The 20,189-nt window shown below is 38.6% G+C and overlaps 1 protein-coding gene across 1 annotated transcript; it reads left to right on the top strand.

The window, feature by feature from the left end:
* The first annotated feature begins 2,182 nt into the window (after positions 1-2,182).
* LOC128207718 (MAM and LDL-receptor class A domain-containing protein 1-like) lies at positions 2,183-18,852 on the top strand. Its single transcript, XM_052910826.1, has 20 exons — positions 2,183-2,321; positions 2,685-2,795; positions 3,129-3,248; positions 3,508-3,559; positions 3,852-3,986; positions 4,158-4,202; positions 5,139-5,309; positions 6,170-6,256; positions 6,837-7,109; positions 7,212-7,361; positions 7,497-7,651; positions 7,865-8,081; positions 8,369-8,518; positions 9,808-9,921; positions 12,891-13,040; positions 14,948-15,114; positions 15,350-15,548; positions 17,753-17,893; positions 18,161-18,321; positions 18,581-18,852. Exons 1-20 carry the CDS (start codon positions 2,229-2,231, stop codon positions 18,776-18,778), a joined length of 2,889 nt encoding a protein of 962 aa, XP_052766786.1. The 5' UTR covers positions 2,183-2,228; the 3' UTR covers positions 18,779-18,852.
* Positions 18,853-20,189: the final 1,337 nt, after the last annotated feature.

Genomic DNA, 20,189 nt, shown 5'->3' with positions numbered 1-20,189 from the left:
TTATCACTCGGACAACCTTTTATCAATCAAGGTGACTGTGACTTTGACCTTTTGCCCGATGACACCCAAAATCAATAGGGGTCATCTATTGGTCAGACTCAACTTCCAAGTCAAGTTTGAGGGCCATGGGTACAGGCATTGTCAAGTTATCACTCGGACGACCTTTTATCAATCAAGGTTACTGTGACCTTGACCTTTTGCCCGATTACCCCCAAAATCAATAGGGGTCATCTACTGGTCAGGCCGAGCCTCCATGTCAAGTTTGATGACCATAGGTCTAGGCATGGTTGAGTTATCACTCGGACAAGCTTTAGAATCCTTTTACCATTAAAGGTCACTGTGACCTTCAATAGGGGTGATCTACTGGTCAAGCCCAACCTTCATGTAAAGTTTGATGACCATACATACAGGAATTGTTGAGTTATCACAGGGACAAGCTTTGGTCTACCGACGGACCGACCGACCGACCTACCGACGGACCGACCGACATGTGCAAAGCACCTTCGAAGGGGGGCATAACTATATATTGTAAATGATGCTTATCAAGCAATAGTCAAACGAATAATGGCAGTATATCTCTCGCTGCGCTTGACCAACCGCAAACAGTTAAGGTGTATAGGTGTATAGGTACTGTTATTTGTTAAACTTTTTTGCAAATATGGTTTTTAATGAGATGATATTGTTAGAGGTATAAACTACCTTAACTAGTTTTCTACGCTCTGGCTATAATAATCTGACGCATAAATGAATGCATTGCAAGTTAAATTGCAGATGCGACACATGATAATATGAAACTCAGTAATAGATTCAATGTTTATTTCAATGATTACGATAAACGTCTTTTCAAAGGCATGGAAATGACACTGCGACACAAATACCTTTATTAGGGTCAAAGGTCAAGGTCACAGTGACTTTGAATTATGAAAGGTTGTCCGAGTGATAACTCCACACTGCCTGCACACTGCCTGCACCCATGTTCCTCATAGAGTCACTAGTATTAAACTCTCACCTTGGTTGAGTGAGAGGCGGACACCTATAACACAAGACCAATCTCACCTTGGCTTGGATCGAACTCACAAACCCTTGGGTGAGGGACGGGCACCTATAACAATAAATTACTGTCAACTTCAAGAGATCGAACCGACAACTTCTTGGGTGAGAGGCAGACACATATATCACTAGACCACTCTCGCCCTGGTAAAGTTCAAACCACTCAACCTCTTGGGTGAAAGGCGGAAACCTAAACCATAAAATATCTGCCCCTTCTGGTTTGGATCGAACCCATAACCATTTAAACGGGAGGCTGATACCTATACCACTAGACCACTCTCCCATTGTGTTTGGGATCGAGCCCACAGCCTCTGGGGTGGGAGGCGGACACCTATACCACTAGACCACTCTCCCCTTATGGTGGGGATCGAGCCAACAACATCTTGGTTAAGAGGCGGACACCTGTACCACTAGACCGCTCTTACCCTGGTGGGAATAGAGCCCACAACCTCTTGGGTGAGAGGCCGAGACCTTCACAACTAGATCACTCTCACCCTGGTGGGGATCGAGCCAACAACCTTTTGGTGAAGAGGCGGACACCGATGCTTCAAGACCACTCTCCCCTTGTGGGGATCGAACCCACAACCTCTTGGTTGAGAAGCGGACACCTATGCCACGAGACCACTCATACCCTGGTGGGGATCGAACCCACAACCTTTTGATTGAGAGGCGGACATTTATACCACTAGACCGCTCTCACCCTGGTGGGGATCAAACTCACACCTCTTGGGTGAGAGGCGGACACCTATGCGACCAGACGACAATAACCCTCTTGACAAACAGGCCCTAAGTTAGATAAAACATAGAAGTTGGAACCTTTGCACTTCTCCCCATGTCTTGGTTTTAACAATCTCCAAAGTTGTTAAAAAAACCCAGTCAGTTTGGCGCAAAAGGTTCTGAAACATTTGATTCATGATATCTGTAATAAATCGAGAACAAGGGTTTGCATATGTGTTTGTTTTCTATCGATAATCATATTAGTATTTTGTTTTAAAAATGGGCACGCCTTTTTCATTATGTTACAGCAATGTGTTTACTGTGAACGTCTGTTAGAGGAGCCACAAGATAAGAAATGTTGAATATAAGTACAACATGTACTCCCTTCCCAAGTCGCCATTATCTATACCGTGAACTTCGTATGAACGGAGACTCCACGACACCGAGCAGCAGTTATATACATGATGAAAAGTTCGGACGGACGGACAGTGTGTGTGCTGGCCTCATTTTTAGGTCTGGTCACCACCCTCTTCACCGTCGTCACTGTCCTACAGGTATGCCTTTCAAGTTTTATAAGTGTTTTTGTCATATATACCAGTATAATAACGCAAGGTCACTGTTTATGTCGATATGACTTATTAATTAAAAATTATTAGCACAAACGATACATAAAATTTCAAATATATATAGCTCGTCGACATTTGGAAACTTCCACTCATGTCACATTACGTACGATAGTTAAACACACACGTTGTGAAAACAACCTAAGCAGAGTGTGCCTTTTTCTCCATATGCAACAAATTGTACACTGCCGTATCTTGACCATGCTTTAAGCTATTTATCAGTGACTTTTTTTGTTCAGCTGTTAGCTGTTAGGAATGGGAAAAAGTTAAAACAATTCTGCCATGTCTATTCAGGTGACGTGGACATGGCGGTTGCAGTCGCGCTATGAGGAGAGTCAGCGGCTTGTGCTGGAGCTGCGAGAGCGCTGTGGACAGACCGAAGGACTCCCCGGAAACGCTTTCCTTGTAAGCATCGCTACCACATGTGTTTTACCCGCACGCAGATATAGTACCCTCGTCCACGTTCTAGTACATTATTCCCTGTAGCCCGTAACTAACATCAACTCCATATATACAATTATAGAAATGTGTACAGACTTACTTTTATAGAAACGGATAATATTTAGTTAGTTTATACAACTATAATTTGAACGGGTTTCCTTTGTTTTTAAAGATGGATGTTCAACCAACGATGGAACTATTATGGCAGTCTAGAAATGAATAAAGTTGTCCACTTACCTACTAAGATCCAATTCTCATATGTATTAGATGTTTGCTTGTTTGATTTTTGTTACCCAGTCTCAGTTGCTTAACGAGCATGGTGCGGACGAGGCGACGGAGGAGACGGACGGTGGCCGCGACAGACGCGCTCTCTCCGGAAGTCTTCAACAAATGCTCACGGAGATGATGATTAAACAGGTTATACAGAATGAATATCATTTCGAATAATACTATTGTTTGGATTATGCCAACTTCAATTTTGATGACAGCCTACCGTCGCATGAGCCAATTTCTTTAACCATTGCTATTGGCATTTATGCTGCCACGTGATATATGACAAATACAGCGTTCTTTCATCAAAATCCACCCTACACGAAAGATGTTTGTTATTTAACACGAATATAACACATTGTGTACGAAATTTTAATTATTTCAAATCACGTGATTTTCTTTTCAGGAGCAAATTTTATTGTCCCACTGCTTAAACAACTCAAAGTTGTGCGTACCGGGTATTATGCTTATTTTATACATAATAATAATAATAATAATAATAATAATGATAATGATAATGATAATGATAATAATAAATCTACGTCCAGGCATTTAAGCATATAACTCTAAATAAGAGTTTATTTCCACATTAAAAACCATCATCCAACTGACGCAACAGATAAAAACACACATTAGACTTATGAATATAACAACCACTTTTATTCTCAACGATCAACATTACTTATTTTAGTAAAATGCTCGTGATCTCTGTTAGGGATAATTACTAATGATAACATGTCATATCCGCAGGTCCTAAGGGTGTCCCCGGATTTAATGGCGCCCCTGGGACCCCGGGGACGGACGGCCCTCGCGGACCCCAGGGCCTGCCCGGGGACAAAGGAGACATCGGATTTCCTGGGGCCAACGGCACTAAGGGTGATCAAGGTAAATCAGTAGAGTGGTAGGGCGGTCAACACACATTTGTATTAATAGTTTCAGAGATATTTGGATGTTTCCTAAAAAATTTCATCTCATATAGCAGTTTACATGCAGCGCTTTATGTTTTTGATGCAATGGACGGATTTCTTTCACCATTCATGAAATATTGCATTTCAGGATACAACGGGACAAAGGGTGATACAGGACTGTCCGGACCCAAAGGTAACCATAGATTGAATACTAGTACTATATATTGTAATGACCCTGTCATTACAGGACATGTTGAATTAAATATCAAGAATTTCCCTGTTGATAACTTGGACACTTACCTGTCCATACATTTGACACTTATTAAGCCAAGGGACTTTCACTTAATAACCTAACATATTTAATAATAATATGAACATACATGATTCAAGTAATATTTCTTACCTCATTATCCATTAGTTGATACACGATGAGATGTTGATTTAAATATGCAAAGTAGGTAAAATCCCCACTCTCCCATATTTTTTATTCTATATCATGATGGTAATTCCTGAGAATATGTTTACTCCATTGTTAGAACTATAACTAATATTTAATTCATAATCATATAATTTGTCTTCCGTCGTTCTAAAAGTTGTTAACTTGTTTGTTTACATTTTGGTCGCTACCCAAACTTTCATGGCTGCCTGCCAGGAACGCATCCTTGGACCTCCAGGGCGGTCAGCCACTGATTGGTTGGCGCCCAGGTGGTCAGCGACTGATTGGTTGGCGTCTGAGCGGTCCTCCTCTCGTAGGATGGGCGCTCTCCGGGCAGAAAGCCATCGTCTTGTTTGGGTCACGTGGTAGATCTGGACATACTATATAAGAAGCGCGTCCGCTGCATGAGCTTTTAGCTTTGAAACTTTGAAATACTTTTAAGACTTGAAACTTAACTTAGAACTTTAATCTTTGAGCTCAGTCCACTTAACACAGTAAGTGGTGTGTTTTGAATCTTTGTGATTCTTGTTTTACTTGACTGTGTGTCAGTAATATTACACGATCTGTTGTAAAGTGACAATCGATCATTAAATACTAGTCCAGACGTACCTCGTATTTCCAATATAGGAGACGTGTAAAGTGACAATCGATCATTAAATACTAGTCCAGACGTACCTCGTATTTCCAATATAGGAGACGTCGGTCTAAAGGGTGACCCCGGCGCAATGGGTTTCAATGGCACTTCCGGAAACCCTGGACCCAAAGGTGACCCCGGACTGAAGGGAGAGAAAGGCGATATCGGACTACAAGGACCGGAAGGACCGACAGGGCCGTCGGGAGCAAAGGGCGAAAAGGGAGATCCCGGTACGGAGTTTAATCGTATTTTATTGTAAAAAATAAATACATACGGTATACATATTTTCGACAAACAATATTATTGTACAATTGGGTTGGGCCACAAGTTATGACAACATTAGAAAATGGCTCTCCCCGAAATGTGTCAGACTATCGTTAGAATTGAAAAGTTATGACAATGTCTATTTGCATGTGAATACATAAGTAACTTATAATTGTTACATATTTTTAGTTCGAATAAGTACGAAATTGGCTTAAGAAATAAGTAAGCGAGAGAGAGAGAGAGAGAGAGAGAGAGAGAGAGAGAGAGAGAGGGAGAAAGTTTGGAAGAGAAATGGTATCTGAAACGAATCCGTTGTCGCCAAGTCCACTTGGGCTTATCCTACAAGTGTTTAGTAGACAGGCATCCTATTGAACTTCATGTGTCTTAATTCGTTTAGATGGAACAATATATGTATGCACTCTTTGAAAAATATATGTATTCTGTTCGTCACTTAGATTACTGTAGCCGTATAGTAATTTATAGGCATTCGGTTGGTGATATTGCCTATTCTGAAGGAATAACTGACGCCTTTGTGTTGTAAACGACTACATTTGAAAAGAAAGTGTTCAGCATCTTCGATTTCAGTACCAAAAACACAGTTAGGAGACGTTGCGGTATGATTATTGTAAATGTCAGAATTAAAGTTGCTGCAACTGTTACGGAGTTATTGTAATTCCTGCCATAATATCTACACCTGAACCTGGAAACTAGCTTATTTTCATAATGAATTACATTTTAAGAGCGTTATTCGAGATTCTCAAACTCATTCCTTCAAAAAATCCGGAACAAACGCAGTGGTCGTTTAATGCTAATATTATGTTCCTAGGTCTGAAGGGGGAGAAGGGAGACCTGGGACCGAGCGGCCCGCCAGGGTCCAACGGCACACAGCTCGACTCCGACTGTGTCTGCATCAGTAAGACAAACATAGACTTATAGTTATTACTCGGTATTGTTTTGTCTTTTTTCGTTCCCATTGTTTTGCGAGATAAACCATCCCTGGAAAATTGTCGAAAGTTAGGAGGTGTTTTTAAAGCTGCACTCTCAGAGATTGAATGTTTTGACAACATTTTTATTTTTTGTCTTGGAACAAGCCAATTTTTGCGAAAATCCATGGAAACCAGTTATATAAGATTGCTGACAAAAATTAGATCGCAGATTTTTATATTTAAGTTTAAAAATTGATGTTTAATGCATTTTTCTTAAACCGTTTGTACGGGTTAAGCCATAAAACAATAAATTTTCGAACGGAAATATGGAACTCTACGATCTGAATTTTTGTCAGCAAAAGCATATTATTGGTTTGCAGACAAAACATTAAACAAACTTATAAAAATGGTAAATCTGTGAGAGTGCATCTTCAAAAGCAAATCTGATTATGATTTTTTTTCAATTCGAAAAGTAAAAACAAAAACAAAACCAATCAAAGGCGTTGCTGTCTTTTTTTACAAGAGTGCAATTGATGAAGTGTTTATACACTTTTCATCTGCCAACAGAAACGCCCAAAATCGACATATTTGATCCCCAAAACTCAACGGTCCTGGTGGATATCGGCTCCAACAGAGTCCTCCATTGCGACTCGAACACCACCTCCCCGGGGACAGCCATCCAGTGGACGGTACCGCCTACCTCCGCCTGCCTCTATGGCAACACAAGCAGTCCCTATCTTGACGTCAACAACATACAGCCGTCACAGGCCGGCAATTATACGTGCACAGTTAGCAATAAGTTCGGCTCCGCATCCCGAACATTCACGGTCGTCACAGAACGTAAGTTTTAGTTTTCTTATTATTTCAAAAATAATTTATAAATATGATTTTTATCCGAAACCCGCTCATCGTAATATATGTACCTTTAAATGTTACTATTAGCCGATCCGTTGGACTGCAACTTCGATGCGGCGACGTTGTGTAACTGGTCAACGAACAAGACAAGCCTAGGAACTTGGTCTGCGCACAAAGGGCCAACCAATACCGGAAGTACCGGCCCCGATACGGACCACACGACCGGAACCTCCAGTGGTAAACTCGATTTACTAAACACGAAACGAATACTGTGTCGTAATTTGCAAGTTTGTTACCACCCAAATCCAAAATGAACGTTGAACTTAATTACGTGATGCCATGTGATGTGTTAAGGTTCGCATCTACCGCCAGGTTATTACGTGTACGTGGAGACGAGTTTCGACAAGGTTGGGGACAAGGGCCATCTTATCTCTCCGCAATTGCCGCCCTCTGTCCAGCCCGCCTGTGTGGCCTTCTGGTACAACATGCATGGCGCACAGATCGGCTCCCTCAAACTGGAGATCATGGTATTAAGATACAGAATATTTGTTTCATCATTTTAGGATACTTAATATGCCCGAAAATCGGGGGTCACAGTTTCTACACTTTACATTCAGATATAGCTTTTGTCCCGCGTTTTCTTGGTTATCATTGAATTAGGTTATCTACGTTACCCGATCTCTATACAGTGCACTTTACTTGTTTCCATGACAATGTGAGACATTTTTATTGTCTTGTAGGAGGAATCTGAGAACCCTGTAGACCACACGTGCAGCGGTCAGGAACGCGTGCTAATCACGATTCCTGGCGACCAGGGTTCCACGTGGCACCTCGCCCAGATCACTGTCCGTCCGTCTGCGCAGCCCCATCGCCTCGTGTTCACGTCGGTACATGGGGATGGTAACCTTGGGGACATTGCTCTCGACGACATAAAGTACACACAGGGGCAATGTCAATGTAAGTACCGGCGTAATCAGCCTTATAAGACACGACCCGAGAATGTATGTACTTTAAAATAATATTTTCCCAGGGTTATTTACCCGGAAACATAGAGTATCATTTAAAGCCAAACCAATCCTGACCTATTCAACTATGTATTTTATTCCGTTCAACGTTTTTAACAAAATCAGAATCATTCGTTAAGTTATACGTGTGACAAAAATGTAAAAAAAACAAAACACAACAGCATTTCAATTCTCAAACTTCCCCCAAAACACTTGCTTGATACCTTTCTCTCATCAAAGCGAGTCTGCAGCTGCAGGGCCCGAATCCCAACGACTTGAATATTGGCGCCAATAAACCCCTCGACCTTACGTGCGCCATTTCCGGCCAACCAAGCACCGTTTACAGCTGGACCAAGGTGGGGTCCTGTGGCGCTAGCCTTGCCGCTAACGGTTAGTTCTTTTCTCCGCACATAATATCAATCTATAGTTATCTTTACAAATAATCTTAAGGTGACATAACGCTTATGCGCCATGCAGCGTGAAGAAGACAAAATATCTCTTTCACAGGGACAAGATTGAGTTATTTCTTTAATAACTCTGATTTTAGTTGGTTTAGCTTTGTTATCGTTGTTGGTTATCAAATTATTTACTCTTAGTACACGATAGATGTTGAACATCTACCATTAACTATTGATTAAATTATATGTGTTTGTATATTTCTTCTATTGCATACTTTTCCATTAAGCCTGTATTTTTCACTAAAGACATTGTGCGTTTACGGTGATTCAACGTTTAAGAAACTAGTTGGGAAAGGTACACGACTCATAGTATATACACTTGCTCGGTCGGATTTCGAAAAATTGCTGCTTTTCTGTCAAAAAGATACACTTTGATGTTTTATTCAAACGACTAACGTATCATTGAACATGACGTATCATTGAGCATGGTTTATCGTTGAACATGACGTATCATTGAGCATGGTTTATCACTGAACATGATGAATCATTGGACATGATCAATCATTGAACATGACGAATTATTGAACATGACGATTCATTGAATATGACGTATCATTGAACCTGACGAATCATTGAACATGACGTATCATTGAACATGACGTATCATTGAACATGACGAATCATTGAACATGACGTATCATTGAACATGACGTGACATTCTCGAGGTTATGGAACGCATCTTATGAGTGAGATATGTTAATGTGTGTCTTTTAATATATAACACGAGTTTTTTTTTTTATATCCTTCGAACGACTATTGTTTTTATATTTTTATATTCAAAGTTGCTTTGGAATTTCTTAAAGGTGTGCAGATATATGCTGCTTTGTTTGTAATGGTAAGTGCGGACATGCAATTGCTTTGTGCCTACATTTGTATTTGTACTTGTTTACATCAGTTGTCTTTGTGCACTTTAAACTACTTTTAGTTGCCTTTAATATACTGCTTTGTGCTATTTTCTAAATGATAAGTGCCATGTGTCAATTGTTACCTTTAACTGATTACTGTATTCAGTGTATTCTGCAACTGCGGTAGTCAATTACAAGTAGGCACAAAGCAATTGTATGTAGGCACTGACTGGCACTTACCATTACACGAATTCACTTGCAAACAAAGTAGCGACAAGTCATAAAGCCGCATGACTTATCTGGCGGACAACCCCTTCCATACAAGTTCCTGACCTTAACCACGTGTAACCCTCCCTGTATCATTTACGTCCTCCAGGCGCGAAGCTGCATGTGGCCGACCACGTGACGTCTGCAGACGCGGGGACGTACGTGTGCACGGCGCAGGACGGCGGCTCATCACTCACACAGACCTTTCATGTCACCGTCAACAGTAGGCGCTTATAATGATTAAACATCTTAGGTGTTATAGAAATATTTATCTAAAACTTGTTAATTTAAGAAATCACGGGGCGGTAATTTCGTTTTCTGGTGAACGTGTTTTACATAGCTGGTCAATGATTTTACGAGAACCCAAACTTTAAAAAAGTGTTTAGTTGGTATGTAACATTAAACCATTTAGATGGTGTTGCTTATGTTAACTTGATAACCCACTTAAGACAACATTGTCAAATACCCTGTACAAGAACATGTCGGAGCATGTATGCAAGTTTCCGAGCTTCGGATCATAGTTTAGCAATACAAGTAGAACGTGGTCGTCATTTGATTCAATCGCGTTTTAGTCAATATTGTAAAGAAGTTGTTGAGACGGAATATCATTTCATGTTGGTACTATACGAATAATAGCCAAGGATAGGTATAAATTATGTTAACCCTAAAATATGAATAGTGTAAATCATTGAAGTCTGGTAAGATTGAAAATGCTGTAAAACCAACGGATAATTATTAATTTTCTGCACTGCACTGTAAATCCAAGTGTTAAGTTTTAGAACATGATTTGAACACCCAAATGCAACAGATATTGAACGCGTCTTTCCGTTCAAAGAGTGTTCTAAACCTTAACACTACTGTTCAATAATTGAGCATCATGTTCAATATTTAACACTCCAAGTGTTAAAAATTGAACACCTCAAGTGTTCTATAAATGAACACCGGACGCGTTCAAATTGCATGCAACAGATATTGAACACTTAGAACACGTTCAAAGGCAAAGTGTTCAGCTTTGGAACACATAATGTGTTCAAAATTGAAGTTTTTGTAATCTTGACAAAATTGGAAGTGTTCAAATCATAACACCAGTGTTCAAATACATTTAACACCAGTGTTCAGATGGCATGGTTATAAAAGATAGAAATAAAACATATAACATAAAAACAATTTTATTCAAAGGGATTGTTATAACAGACACAAACAAACCCTCAATGATATTTCTGAAATCATCACTCAACAAACGAAAATCCACATAAATGGCAGAAAAATAATACTCAAACAATACTTTATAATTATTCACGCAGCTTGTTTTAATACATTTTACAATAAAATTGACAATTTCACAGTGATACTGAAATGTTTCATTTATTAGTTAAAGGTCAACAGGTTAAGCAGCCTATAATAAAGATCCAAAAAGTATATATTTTATAATATATTATATACACTGTATTTCAAAAATATATGACAATACATGACCAAATCTGCATATCCTTAGAATCAAATTGTTAGTATCACTATGGCATTAAAAACATAATGTGAAACATTTTGTAAGATAAATGTCAACTCAAAACCAAACAGTAACAAATTATTGTTCATTTGATGCCTCAAAAATCGGTATGAACAGTTTGAGTGATACAATTATTTCTCTGACATGGACTAAGTGACATTCATTTGAAACATTACGCAGCACAGTCCATTTTGACAACTTATGGTCGATACACAGTTCGTTGTTGACATACGAATATTGCCTTGATTTCAAATTCAAAGTTTAATAAGGCTCATGCAAATTCACATGTTTTTAAAAGATTCATGGTGAATAATTAAATGGAGATTGGGGAAAGACATTCTTTTTGCATTTGGAATATAACCTAAAACAGCTATACAAATAACCATGAATATATAGAGAGCAATCATATAGAGGATAATTGTTTGTTTCAGTGTAAGATCATAATATATTTCACCTAGTGAGCACCAAAAGTTATATTTTACGAGTGGCTTAGCGACGAGTGGTATATTCACTTTTGGTGTCCCAGCCCTGTGCATGCTGACACGTTTGTTTAGGTTTGTAGAATGGGCTAAACTTTCAAAACCTTCAGTTTGAATTATCTCAAATTGATATTTGCACTATTTTCAACATTGCCATATTGTTTATTTCACTAACTTATGTCTGTAAAGCACCTGAAAGCATATAATAAATATATTCAGGGTTATTTTTATTGCTGTTATTAGATTATATATCGTTTATCAAAGTGTTAGATGGCTTAGCATGTGTCCTGTCCTGGGCCTTGATTTTATCGAAGAGTGGTCTGATTTTCTTGCAAAAGAACTTAAATGTTTTAGATGTTTCTCTCAGAAAAAGTTCATTAACAATGAACTGTTGAAGGAAGCCCAGGAACATGGCAATAGGTCTTGGGTAATCAATGTCAAAAACATAGTTTACAGCCAAAAGCTGTATAATATAAACCATATAGCAATCTCCATAACATTTTATGGTTACATCGTCTCTTGTGATGTAAGCACAGTTGACATCTCCTTTTAGGATCGTTAATGTAGGGGCTGTGCCGGTTTTCGATTTCTGCAAGACATCTATTTCTGTGTCCGCTTCACACTATAAAAAATGAGGAACACTGCATATCAATTTAACGAGTATGTTTCAAAATAATCATTCATCCATAGTTGACAGCAAATTCTAGTGATCAAATTATTGCTGTTCATTCTTAAAATAGCAACAAATGCCACCAGTTATTCCAACTTGGTTTCTACCAATGCTATAAATATATATATATAAACATGTTGATGTATAATATGGTCAGAATTAAGACTCATTTCCTTAATTTAAGCTGTAATGTACTGAAAATTGCCATAATTACCAGGGGTTTCAAATGACTCAGCGGGTCTATAGTTGTAGGACTACCTGGATACTTTCTTACAGTCCCTTCTTCATATCATGGAAAAGAGACAACTATATTAGGGCACGAAATTTTGTTATAACTTTGTCTTTTAGGCAAAATGTTTTCGGACACATTGGGAGGCCCCAAAACGTTACTATGATCAGAAAATGCGTTCATGTCTTAGAGTAAAATAATTGTTGAGCATGATCTACAATCTTCCGTCCACGTAATAACCTTATTTAAGTTCATGTACATACAAACCTCGAAACAACAAACATGCACTATTGTTCTCTCCGAGCAGACACTGGCTATGAGGACAAATGCACGTTCGAGCAGGGCCTTCTGTGCGGCTGGCGACAGGACACCAACGACACACAAGGGTTTGATTGGACATTCCAGGCCGGAACCACGCAGTCCCAGGACACCGGCCCTCTCGCTGACCACACATACGGTCAGTTATATACACACGACACATAACTATTTTCTGGAAACGTAATGTAAATAAAATTTAGTGGTAATTTCAGTGACATACGAATAATAACCGTCACCATATTAGAGTGGATATAGTTGTATGTATTGTTGGGAATCGGACAGAAAAAATACTATCGATAATCGGTTTATGACACCGATCAATGATCGATTATTAATCGATTGAATCATTATTTAATAATATTAGGTCATCATATTTAAGGCATACAGATACAGTACATGCACCAGTTTTAATCACCAATGTTCCCTTACAATAGTGTTTGTACATATATTTGGATAAACTACATTATCATTCAGAACGCAACTATTCTTTAGTGTTTACAAGTTATTATTACAGAACATGAGACCACAAGCTCTATTATTTTTTTTAGCTTACATTGAGAAGTGTATACATGTGCAAAATAATTACAAAGAAATATATCAATTTCTTTTTAATAATTAGTCAGTAACAAGTACAACACGCAGGTGAAAACTAATAAAATATTTTCTTTCAGAAAACTGCAAAAACTAAATTCTTACATGGTAAGAAGTAAACGGTTAAATGTTTTAAAAATCACGTTTAAACCACAAACATGAGAAGTTGAGAACCAATCCTTTAGCAGATAATTGACAAAGAAAATGAGCAATAAGGTACTATAGTGAATTACTGACTTGATGAGAATATGACTAGATAACTTAACATAGTAACACCTTAACATTTCAACATTAAGTAGCATTAACCAGAAACAAAACATATTTGCATGACAAAATCTTTACTGGTAGTCGGTAGCGGTTACGTCCCATGTTTATATAATCGATTGTTTAAATTTCACTATCGATTGTCGCCGACGTAAGCTTTTCCGATCAATTGTCGATTATAATCGATCATCGGCACAACACTAGTTGTATGGCCTCCACTTAAACAGGAGATACATTGGTGTGTGTGTTAGCTTATGTATACTCGCACTCGGGCAAGGCCCATTCGGAGAGTGGTTTTGGAATGTGTGCTAACATTGAACTATAAATCAGTACAAACAAGTATTATTATGGAACTCATAGTAATACATTAAACAAACAATAATGTAAACGAGATTTATTCATTATGTAAATGGCGGGTGAGCGAGAGGAGCAGGACAACTTGAGATGCGACCGTAGGTGTGTGAATATCATACCCTGACATATAGTGCTTTGCATTTGATGGTTTGTATGAACTTAAGGCTCAGTCTTGTCGTTTCTAAAAAGTGTGCAGGCCTCCATACCCAATAAAGCTACATACAAACAAGGTTACATAAAAGTAATGCTACACCATTGCTAGACCAGAAAATAGAACCACCATCAGCCATAGGCTGCGTAGAATTCCTATATGTTTTGGTTTCCTATTAGATAATATTGTTAACGCTATCAAATTGTATAATTATACAATGTTCACATTCTTTTGTGAGCAGTCGAGTTTCATGTATATTCCAATATTATTAAAGTTCACTCTTATATTTAATACACATTACTAGCGGCGGTACCTAGATTTGATGTTGGGTATCGAATGGTCGGAGAACTTTGAACATAACCCCTTTCATGGGCCAAACAGTATAGGTTTAAATGTGCTTATATATTTTGCATGTTTGCCGTAATGACGATGTTTTTTTTTCTAAATGAAAGTCATTTTATATCTGTCATTTTTGTTTGCTATTTTATTTATGAAATCCGGCGCCGGTTTGCTTATTTGTGGAGTCCGGCGTAACTAACCTCAGCATCCGAAAGACCGCCCAAACAGGAGTGATATCCTCAACCCATGCTAATTAGTACAGAAAACTTGTAATTAAAGGATTATATAGGAATGAAGAAGTTTTTTCCGTGTATTTCATATTGATTGTAAAAGTCAACTCCCCTCAGGTACCGCCAATGGTAATTACATCTACATCGAGGCATCCTCCCCGCGCGTGGCGGGGGATAAGGCGACACTTTTGTCTCACACACTTCCGGCCAACTCGACCAAGTGCTTGAACTTCTGGTACAACATGTTCGGGGACGGAATCGGCGACCTGATAATCGACGTCAAGGTAGAACAATCACAGAAGTATACGACCCTGTGCCATCTTAATGAACTTTGCAATTGCATTCGCTTTTCAGTGATAAATAATGAAATGTGATTATATTTCTACTACACTAAGTACATTCATTCTGAGATGATATAAGTGGTTTATGATTTTTCTATATACCGTCATTTCACCGTCCGAAATCCTGATTCCTCATCAATGATGTTTGTCTAAATCTAAGAGCCTATTCTTTCTCTAGGATCTGTGCACGGGCGCCACGAAGACCCTGTTCAACGTGTCGGGCAACAAGGACCAGAAGTGGCTGGAGGCGACCATGGGGATACCAGCGTCCAGCGTTCCGCACGATTACCAGATCCGGGTTTCAGCTACCGTAGGGCCCACCTTCCATGGCGACCTGGCGCTCGACGACCTATTCATCCAGGACACGAGCTGTGCCGGTAATGCACGTACCGCGAATGCGCATGCTGGTGGCCGTTTACAGAAGGGTGACAGTGCTTATGCTTTTAATGTTTAGTGAGTTGGGTGTCGGGAATTTATAATCTTATCTAGTTAACCAGTTATTATGCTACTTATTAAGCGGAATTCGCAAACCATAACTAGTCAACATGATAGTGTTGTATAGCTAAAAGGGTACTAGGTGGCAGTCGTGGACACTTTCAAGCCTGTTTTCAGTCTTATGATTTTTATTTTACCAAACGAGTATCGCGAATATCAACTAGATAGCTAGATAATTATCGCGAAAGTTAAGTGGTTAACAAGAAACAATCCGCGAACGCTATCAGGTTATCTTACGGCAGTAATATGCCACCATAATGTTTAACACATATTTGGTACGCTAGTTTGTGTGCAGTGCGGGATTGGTAGCATTTGATACGCTGTTTATGTACACAGGATATACGTAATTTGAGAAATATTGGGAATGAATTCAGAGTTATACCACGCTTTTTGCTTTTTGTTTGCTTCAACAATGTATTATAATTTTTGCATGCTATTGCTAGTTTAGTCAAACGGGCTTGAGCAACTGTAAATGGTAAATGCACCATTTTATCAAGAAGCTTTGCAACTGAAGGCGCACATTACATTGCAGAGTAAGACATGTGGTTAGGTGGCGTTTGTGGTTAGGTGGCGTTAGGTGGCGTTTGCTTGAAATTGCTTGTGCATTTTTAGCTCGACTATTCGAAGAATAGGTGGGCTATACTACTCGCCCCAGCGTCGGCGTCCGGTTAAAGTTTTAGGGCAAGTTGGGATTTTCACTTATAAGTCCAATACCTTTCATTCAATCGAGTTAATACTTCACACAGTTGTTCAGGGCCATCACATGATGAGGTTAGATAACTCCATATTATTTTTTACGCAGATTATGACCCCTGATTGACTATAAAACTCAGGTTAAAGTTTTAGGGCAGGTTGGAAAATTTATAAATAACTTCTATTCCCTTTGTTCAATTGACTTAATACTTCACACAGTTGTTCAGGACCATCACACAATGAGGTTACATAACTCCATATTATCCTTAATACAAGTTATGGTCCCTGATTGACTTAGGTTAAAGTTTTAGGGTAGGTTGGGATTTTCACTTAAAACTCCAATACCATTCATTCAATTGACTTAATACTTCACACAGTTGTTCAGAGCCATCACATAATGAGGTTAGATAACTCCACATTATCTTTTATACAAATTATGGCCCTTGATTGACTATTGGACTTAGGTTAAAGTTTTAGGGCAGGTTGGGATATTTATTAATAACTTCTATACCCTTCATTCAATTGACTTAATACTTCACATAATTGTTCAGGACCATCACCCAATGAGGTTACATAACTCCATATCCTTAATACAAGTTATGGCCCCTGATTGACTTAGGTTAAAGTTTTAGGCAAGTAAAAGTTAAGGGCAAGTTGGAATTTTAATAAAAAAAAACTTCTATACCTTTCATTCAATGCACTTAATAAAATTCAAAATTATTTACGACCATCTAACAACAAGAAACATAACTCCATTTTAACCCTAAATACAAATTATGTCCCTTTAATATATATATATATATATTTTTTTTTTTTTTTATTTTTTTTTTTGACAGGCACATTTTTACATTCTTAACCACTTTTTTACCAAGGGCAAACAAGGAGGGCTATACAATTTGGCCATTGAATTTTTTTTATTTTTTTTTTTAAATTTTATTTTTATTTCTTTTGAAAGGCATATTTGTATATTCTTTACCACATTTTCATAATGGGAAATCAAGTTATTTGAATGACTTGCATCATTTTTCGGGTGGTTGGAGGGCAGCATCAAAGTCACCTTATGTATTGAATAATTTTAGTTAGGTTTGACATAAATAGACCAAACTTGGTAATATAACATTGTTATTGTATTCACTTCTAAGTCAAAGCGGCGAAGTCGAGGTGCTGTCTTACGACGGCTCTTGTTAAAATACATGTATGATTAAAATCAATAAAATAACAAAAAATTATCAATTGCAGGCATTATTTTAGCTGAACAAAATCTATCACAAGTACACGTTTCCAAATTTAAGCCGGTGAAGAGTAGTGTTTAGACATGTTTAAACTTTGTAAAAAGATATACGTGTGATATGTATGATTCTTAGTCTAAACATAAGGCCTTACCCTGTTGTAGCATCTAAGATGGACTGCGACTTCAGCGTTGACCTGTGTGGATGGAGCCAGTCCAAAGTGGATGATTTTGATTGGACAAGATCTCGGAGCACCACCAGCTCCAGCAATACTGGGCCCAACGGCGATCACACGGATGCACAGGGTATGGCAACGCGAAATATGCGTGTTATCGGCCTTGGTTCGATGTTTTGCTCTCTCGGGACGCCATCAAATTTGATAAAATGTACTAAATACATGTTAAATACTTACGATATAAGAGTTTTAAATACGTTTCCAACTTTTCACGTTTTACTCGAAGGGAATACAGATATTACACTTAAAATATATCAATATATATATAGTTACGGCCACATGAAGACTGACAACGTTATTGTTTTGATTAACGTTTTATTTATTTATCTGGTTCCAGGAGGCGGCTATTATCTGTATACAGAAGGTTCATCCCCCCAGCAGGTTGGCCAGACGGCGGACCTCGTCTCTCCAGAGCTGCCTGCCGGCACGGATTTCTGCCTCCACATATACACAAACATGTTCGGGGCGACCATGGGCTCCATTGCCGTCCTTGGACAGGTTGAGCTGTTTTGCATCCCATTTTAAAGAAATATGTAAATAGCTGTAAAGTGTCGAGTATCATATTGGTAACGCCACCTTATCCTCAGATTTTTCGGCACAAGCAGTCAATAATTATTACGTTTGCAACTGTTCATATAATTTTCTCTGTCAAGTGACATATTTCTTGGTATATAAATTACATGTTGTTCTTTAAAACTTCGTAAACAATGTACCTTAAATACTTTATCTCAACGATTAATTTTTTTCTTGTTTCCAGAGAAGCGGTGACAGCAGCCCGAGCCAGTCGTTTGCACGGTTCACCCAGGCGACAGCCACACCAGCGTGGGAAGAGCACAATATCAACATTCCCGCACAGCCATCTAACTTTAACGTAGTCGTTCGGGGCATCATCGGCTCCGGCTTCGCCAGTGACGCTGCCATCGATGACCTTAGCATTCATTCAGGGCCCTGCTAGTCGCTGAACAATTCTACGTGTTCTATACTTATATAACTCTGTAAAATTGCTTTATTTACTGAATTGTTACTTGATCATTGTGTTATATTTCATGACATTTACTTTAAGCCCGAGCCCCAAATGTAAACGTTTGTCCATCTTTCACAGTGCCTTAACTCAAAACTCGTTTTTATACTATTACTACATGTAATTCAGGTTGCATGATATGCAAAACCATGAATAGAATATACATATAAAATGCATTTTAATTATTGCCAGCCATCATCGAAATTGGATTTATGAGTAAGCAAGCCCGCTCTTGGCAATTTCTTCAACAAGCCCTGCTAGTTAAAGTTTAGAACCACAGTAAATCCTCAATGCATTTTATCAGTGCAGGGCATATGGGCTCACAATTATTTCGACCACATACTATGCCATAGGACATTCGTCAAGCAATGCACAACCCTTTGCTTGACACTCGTTTCACCATGGATATTAAATCGTAAAAGCTACGTTTACGATAACAAAGTTGTTCAAACACTTCGACCAGTGCTATACTTTATAAGTCGCCATTGCCCATACTCGAATCTGACCTACAGGAAGGTTTTGCAGAAAACACTAATATATAAGTTACCTACAGGTATATTTAAAAGATAACATAATTGATCAAGTTTCAACGAAACTGGGTAGATATTTGAGAATCTAAAGTGAAAACAATTGTTTTTGATAATTTGACCTCGGTGTCTGTTTTTTTGCCCATCATAGCCAAAACTCAATAATGACTTAAGTTTGGTAATTCTGTTGTGCGTACGTTTAATGAGCGTTTTACCTCAGTCTTGTGACCTACCTTTTAAGAACCAGAACCCTAATTCAAACAAGAGATGTTTGTCAAACATTATGTCCCCATGAGCGCCATGTTGTCAGGATTATTTGGACAATTCAATGAAATATGCATGGACCGAAATGACAGCTAATTTGTCATTGGCATTGGATGCCTTTGAGGCTGTCCTAAGATTATGACCATTCAAAGTGTGAGGATAGATGGTACAGGTTTTAATCATGTTCAAATGATGACTGATATTTGCAGATAAACAGGTATCCTCTTAACAGAATAAGTAAATATGACTACTGGTAACTTCTAACCTAAATGTCAAGTTTGAGGGCCATGGGTGTAGGCATTGTCGAGTTATCACATGAACAAACATTTTTCATTCAAGGTCACTGTGACCTTGGCATTTGACCAGATGACACCCAAAATCGATAGGGGTCATCTACTGGTCAGGCCCAGTCTCCATCTCCAAGTTTGATGACCATAGGTCCAGGCATTGTTGAGTTATCATTCGGACAAACATTGACAACCCTTTCGCGCTATAGGTCACTGAGACCTTGACAAGATGACACCTTAAATCAAAAGGGGTCATCTACTGGTCAG

The sequence above is a fragment of the Mya arenaria genome, chromosome 11, assembly GCF_026914265.1.
Source record: "Mya arenaria isolate MELC-2E11 chromosome 11, ASM2691426v1".
NCBI lineage: Eukaryota > Metazoa > Mollusca > Bivalvia > Myida > Myidae > Mya > Mya arenaria.
The sequence above is the reverse complement of the archived record's forward strand: the minus strand, read 5'-3'. Positions and strand labels throughout refer to the sequence as shown.

What these genes read in the sequence shown, in the direction of transcription:
- LOC128207718 (XM_052910826.1), top strand. Translation starts at nt 2,229, where the DNA reads ATGATGAAAAGTTCGGACGGACGGACAGTGTGTGTGCTGGCCTCATTT. An exon ending in CCCTCAAACTGGAGATCATG is followed by an intron (nt 7,652 to 7,864) that starts GTATTAAGATAC and finishes ATTGTCTTGTAG; the next exon opens with GAGGAATCTGAGAACCCTGT. An exon ending in CGCTAGCCTTGCCGCTAACG is followed by an intron (nt 8,519 to 9,807) that starts GTTAGTTCTTTT and finishes TACGTCCTCCAG; the next exon opens with GCGCGAAGCTGCATGTGGCC.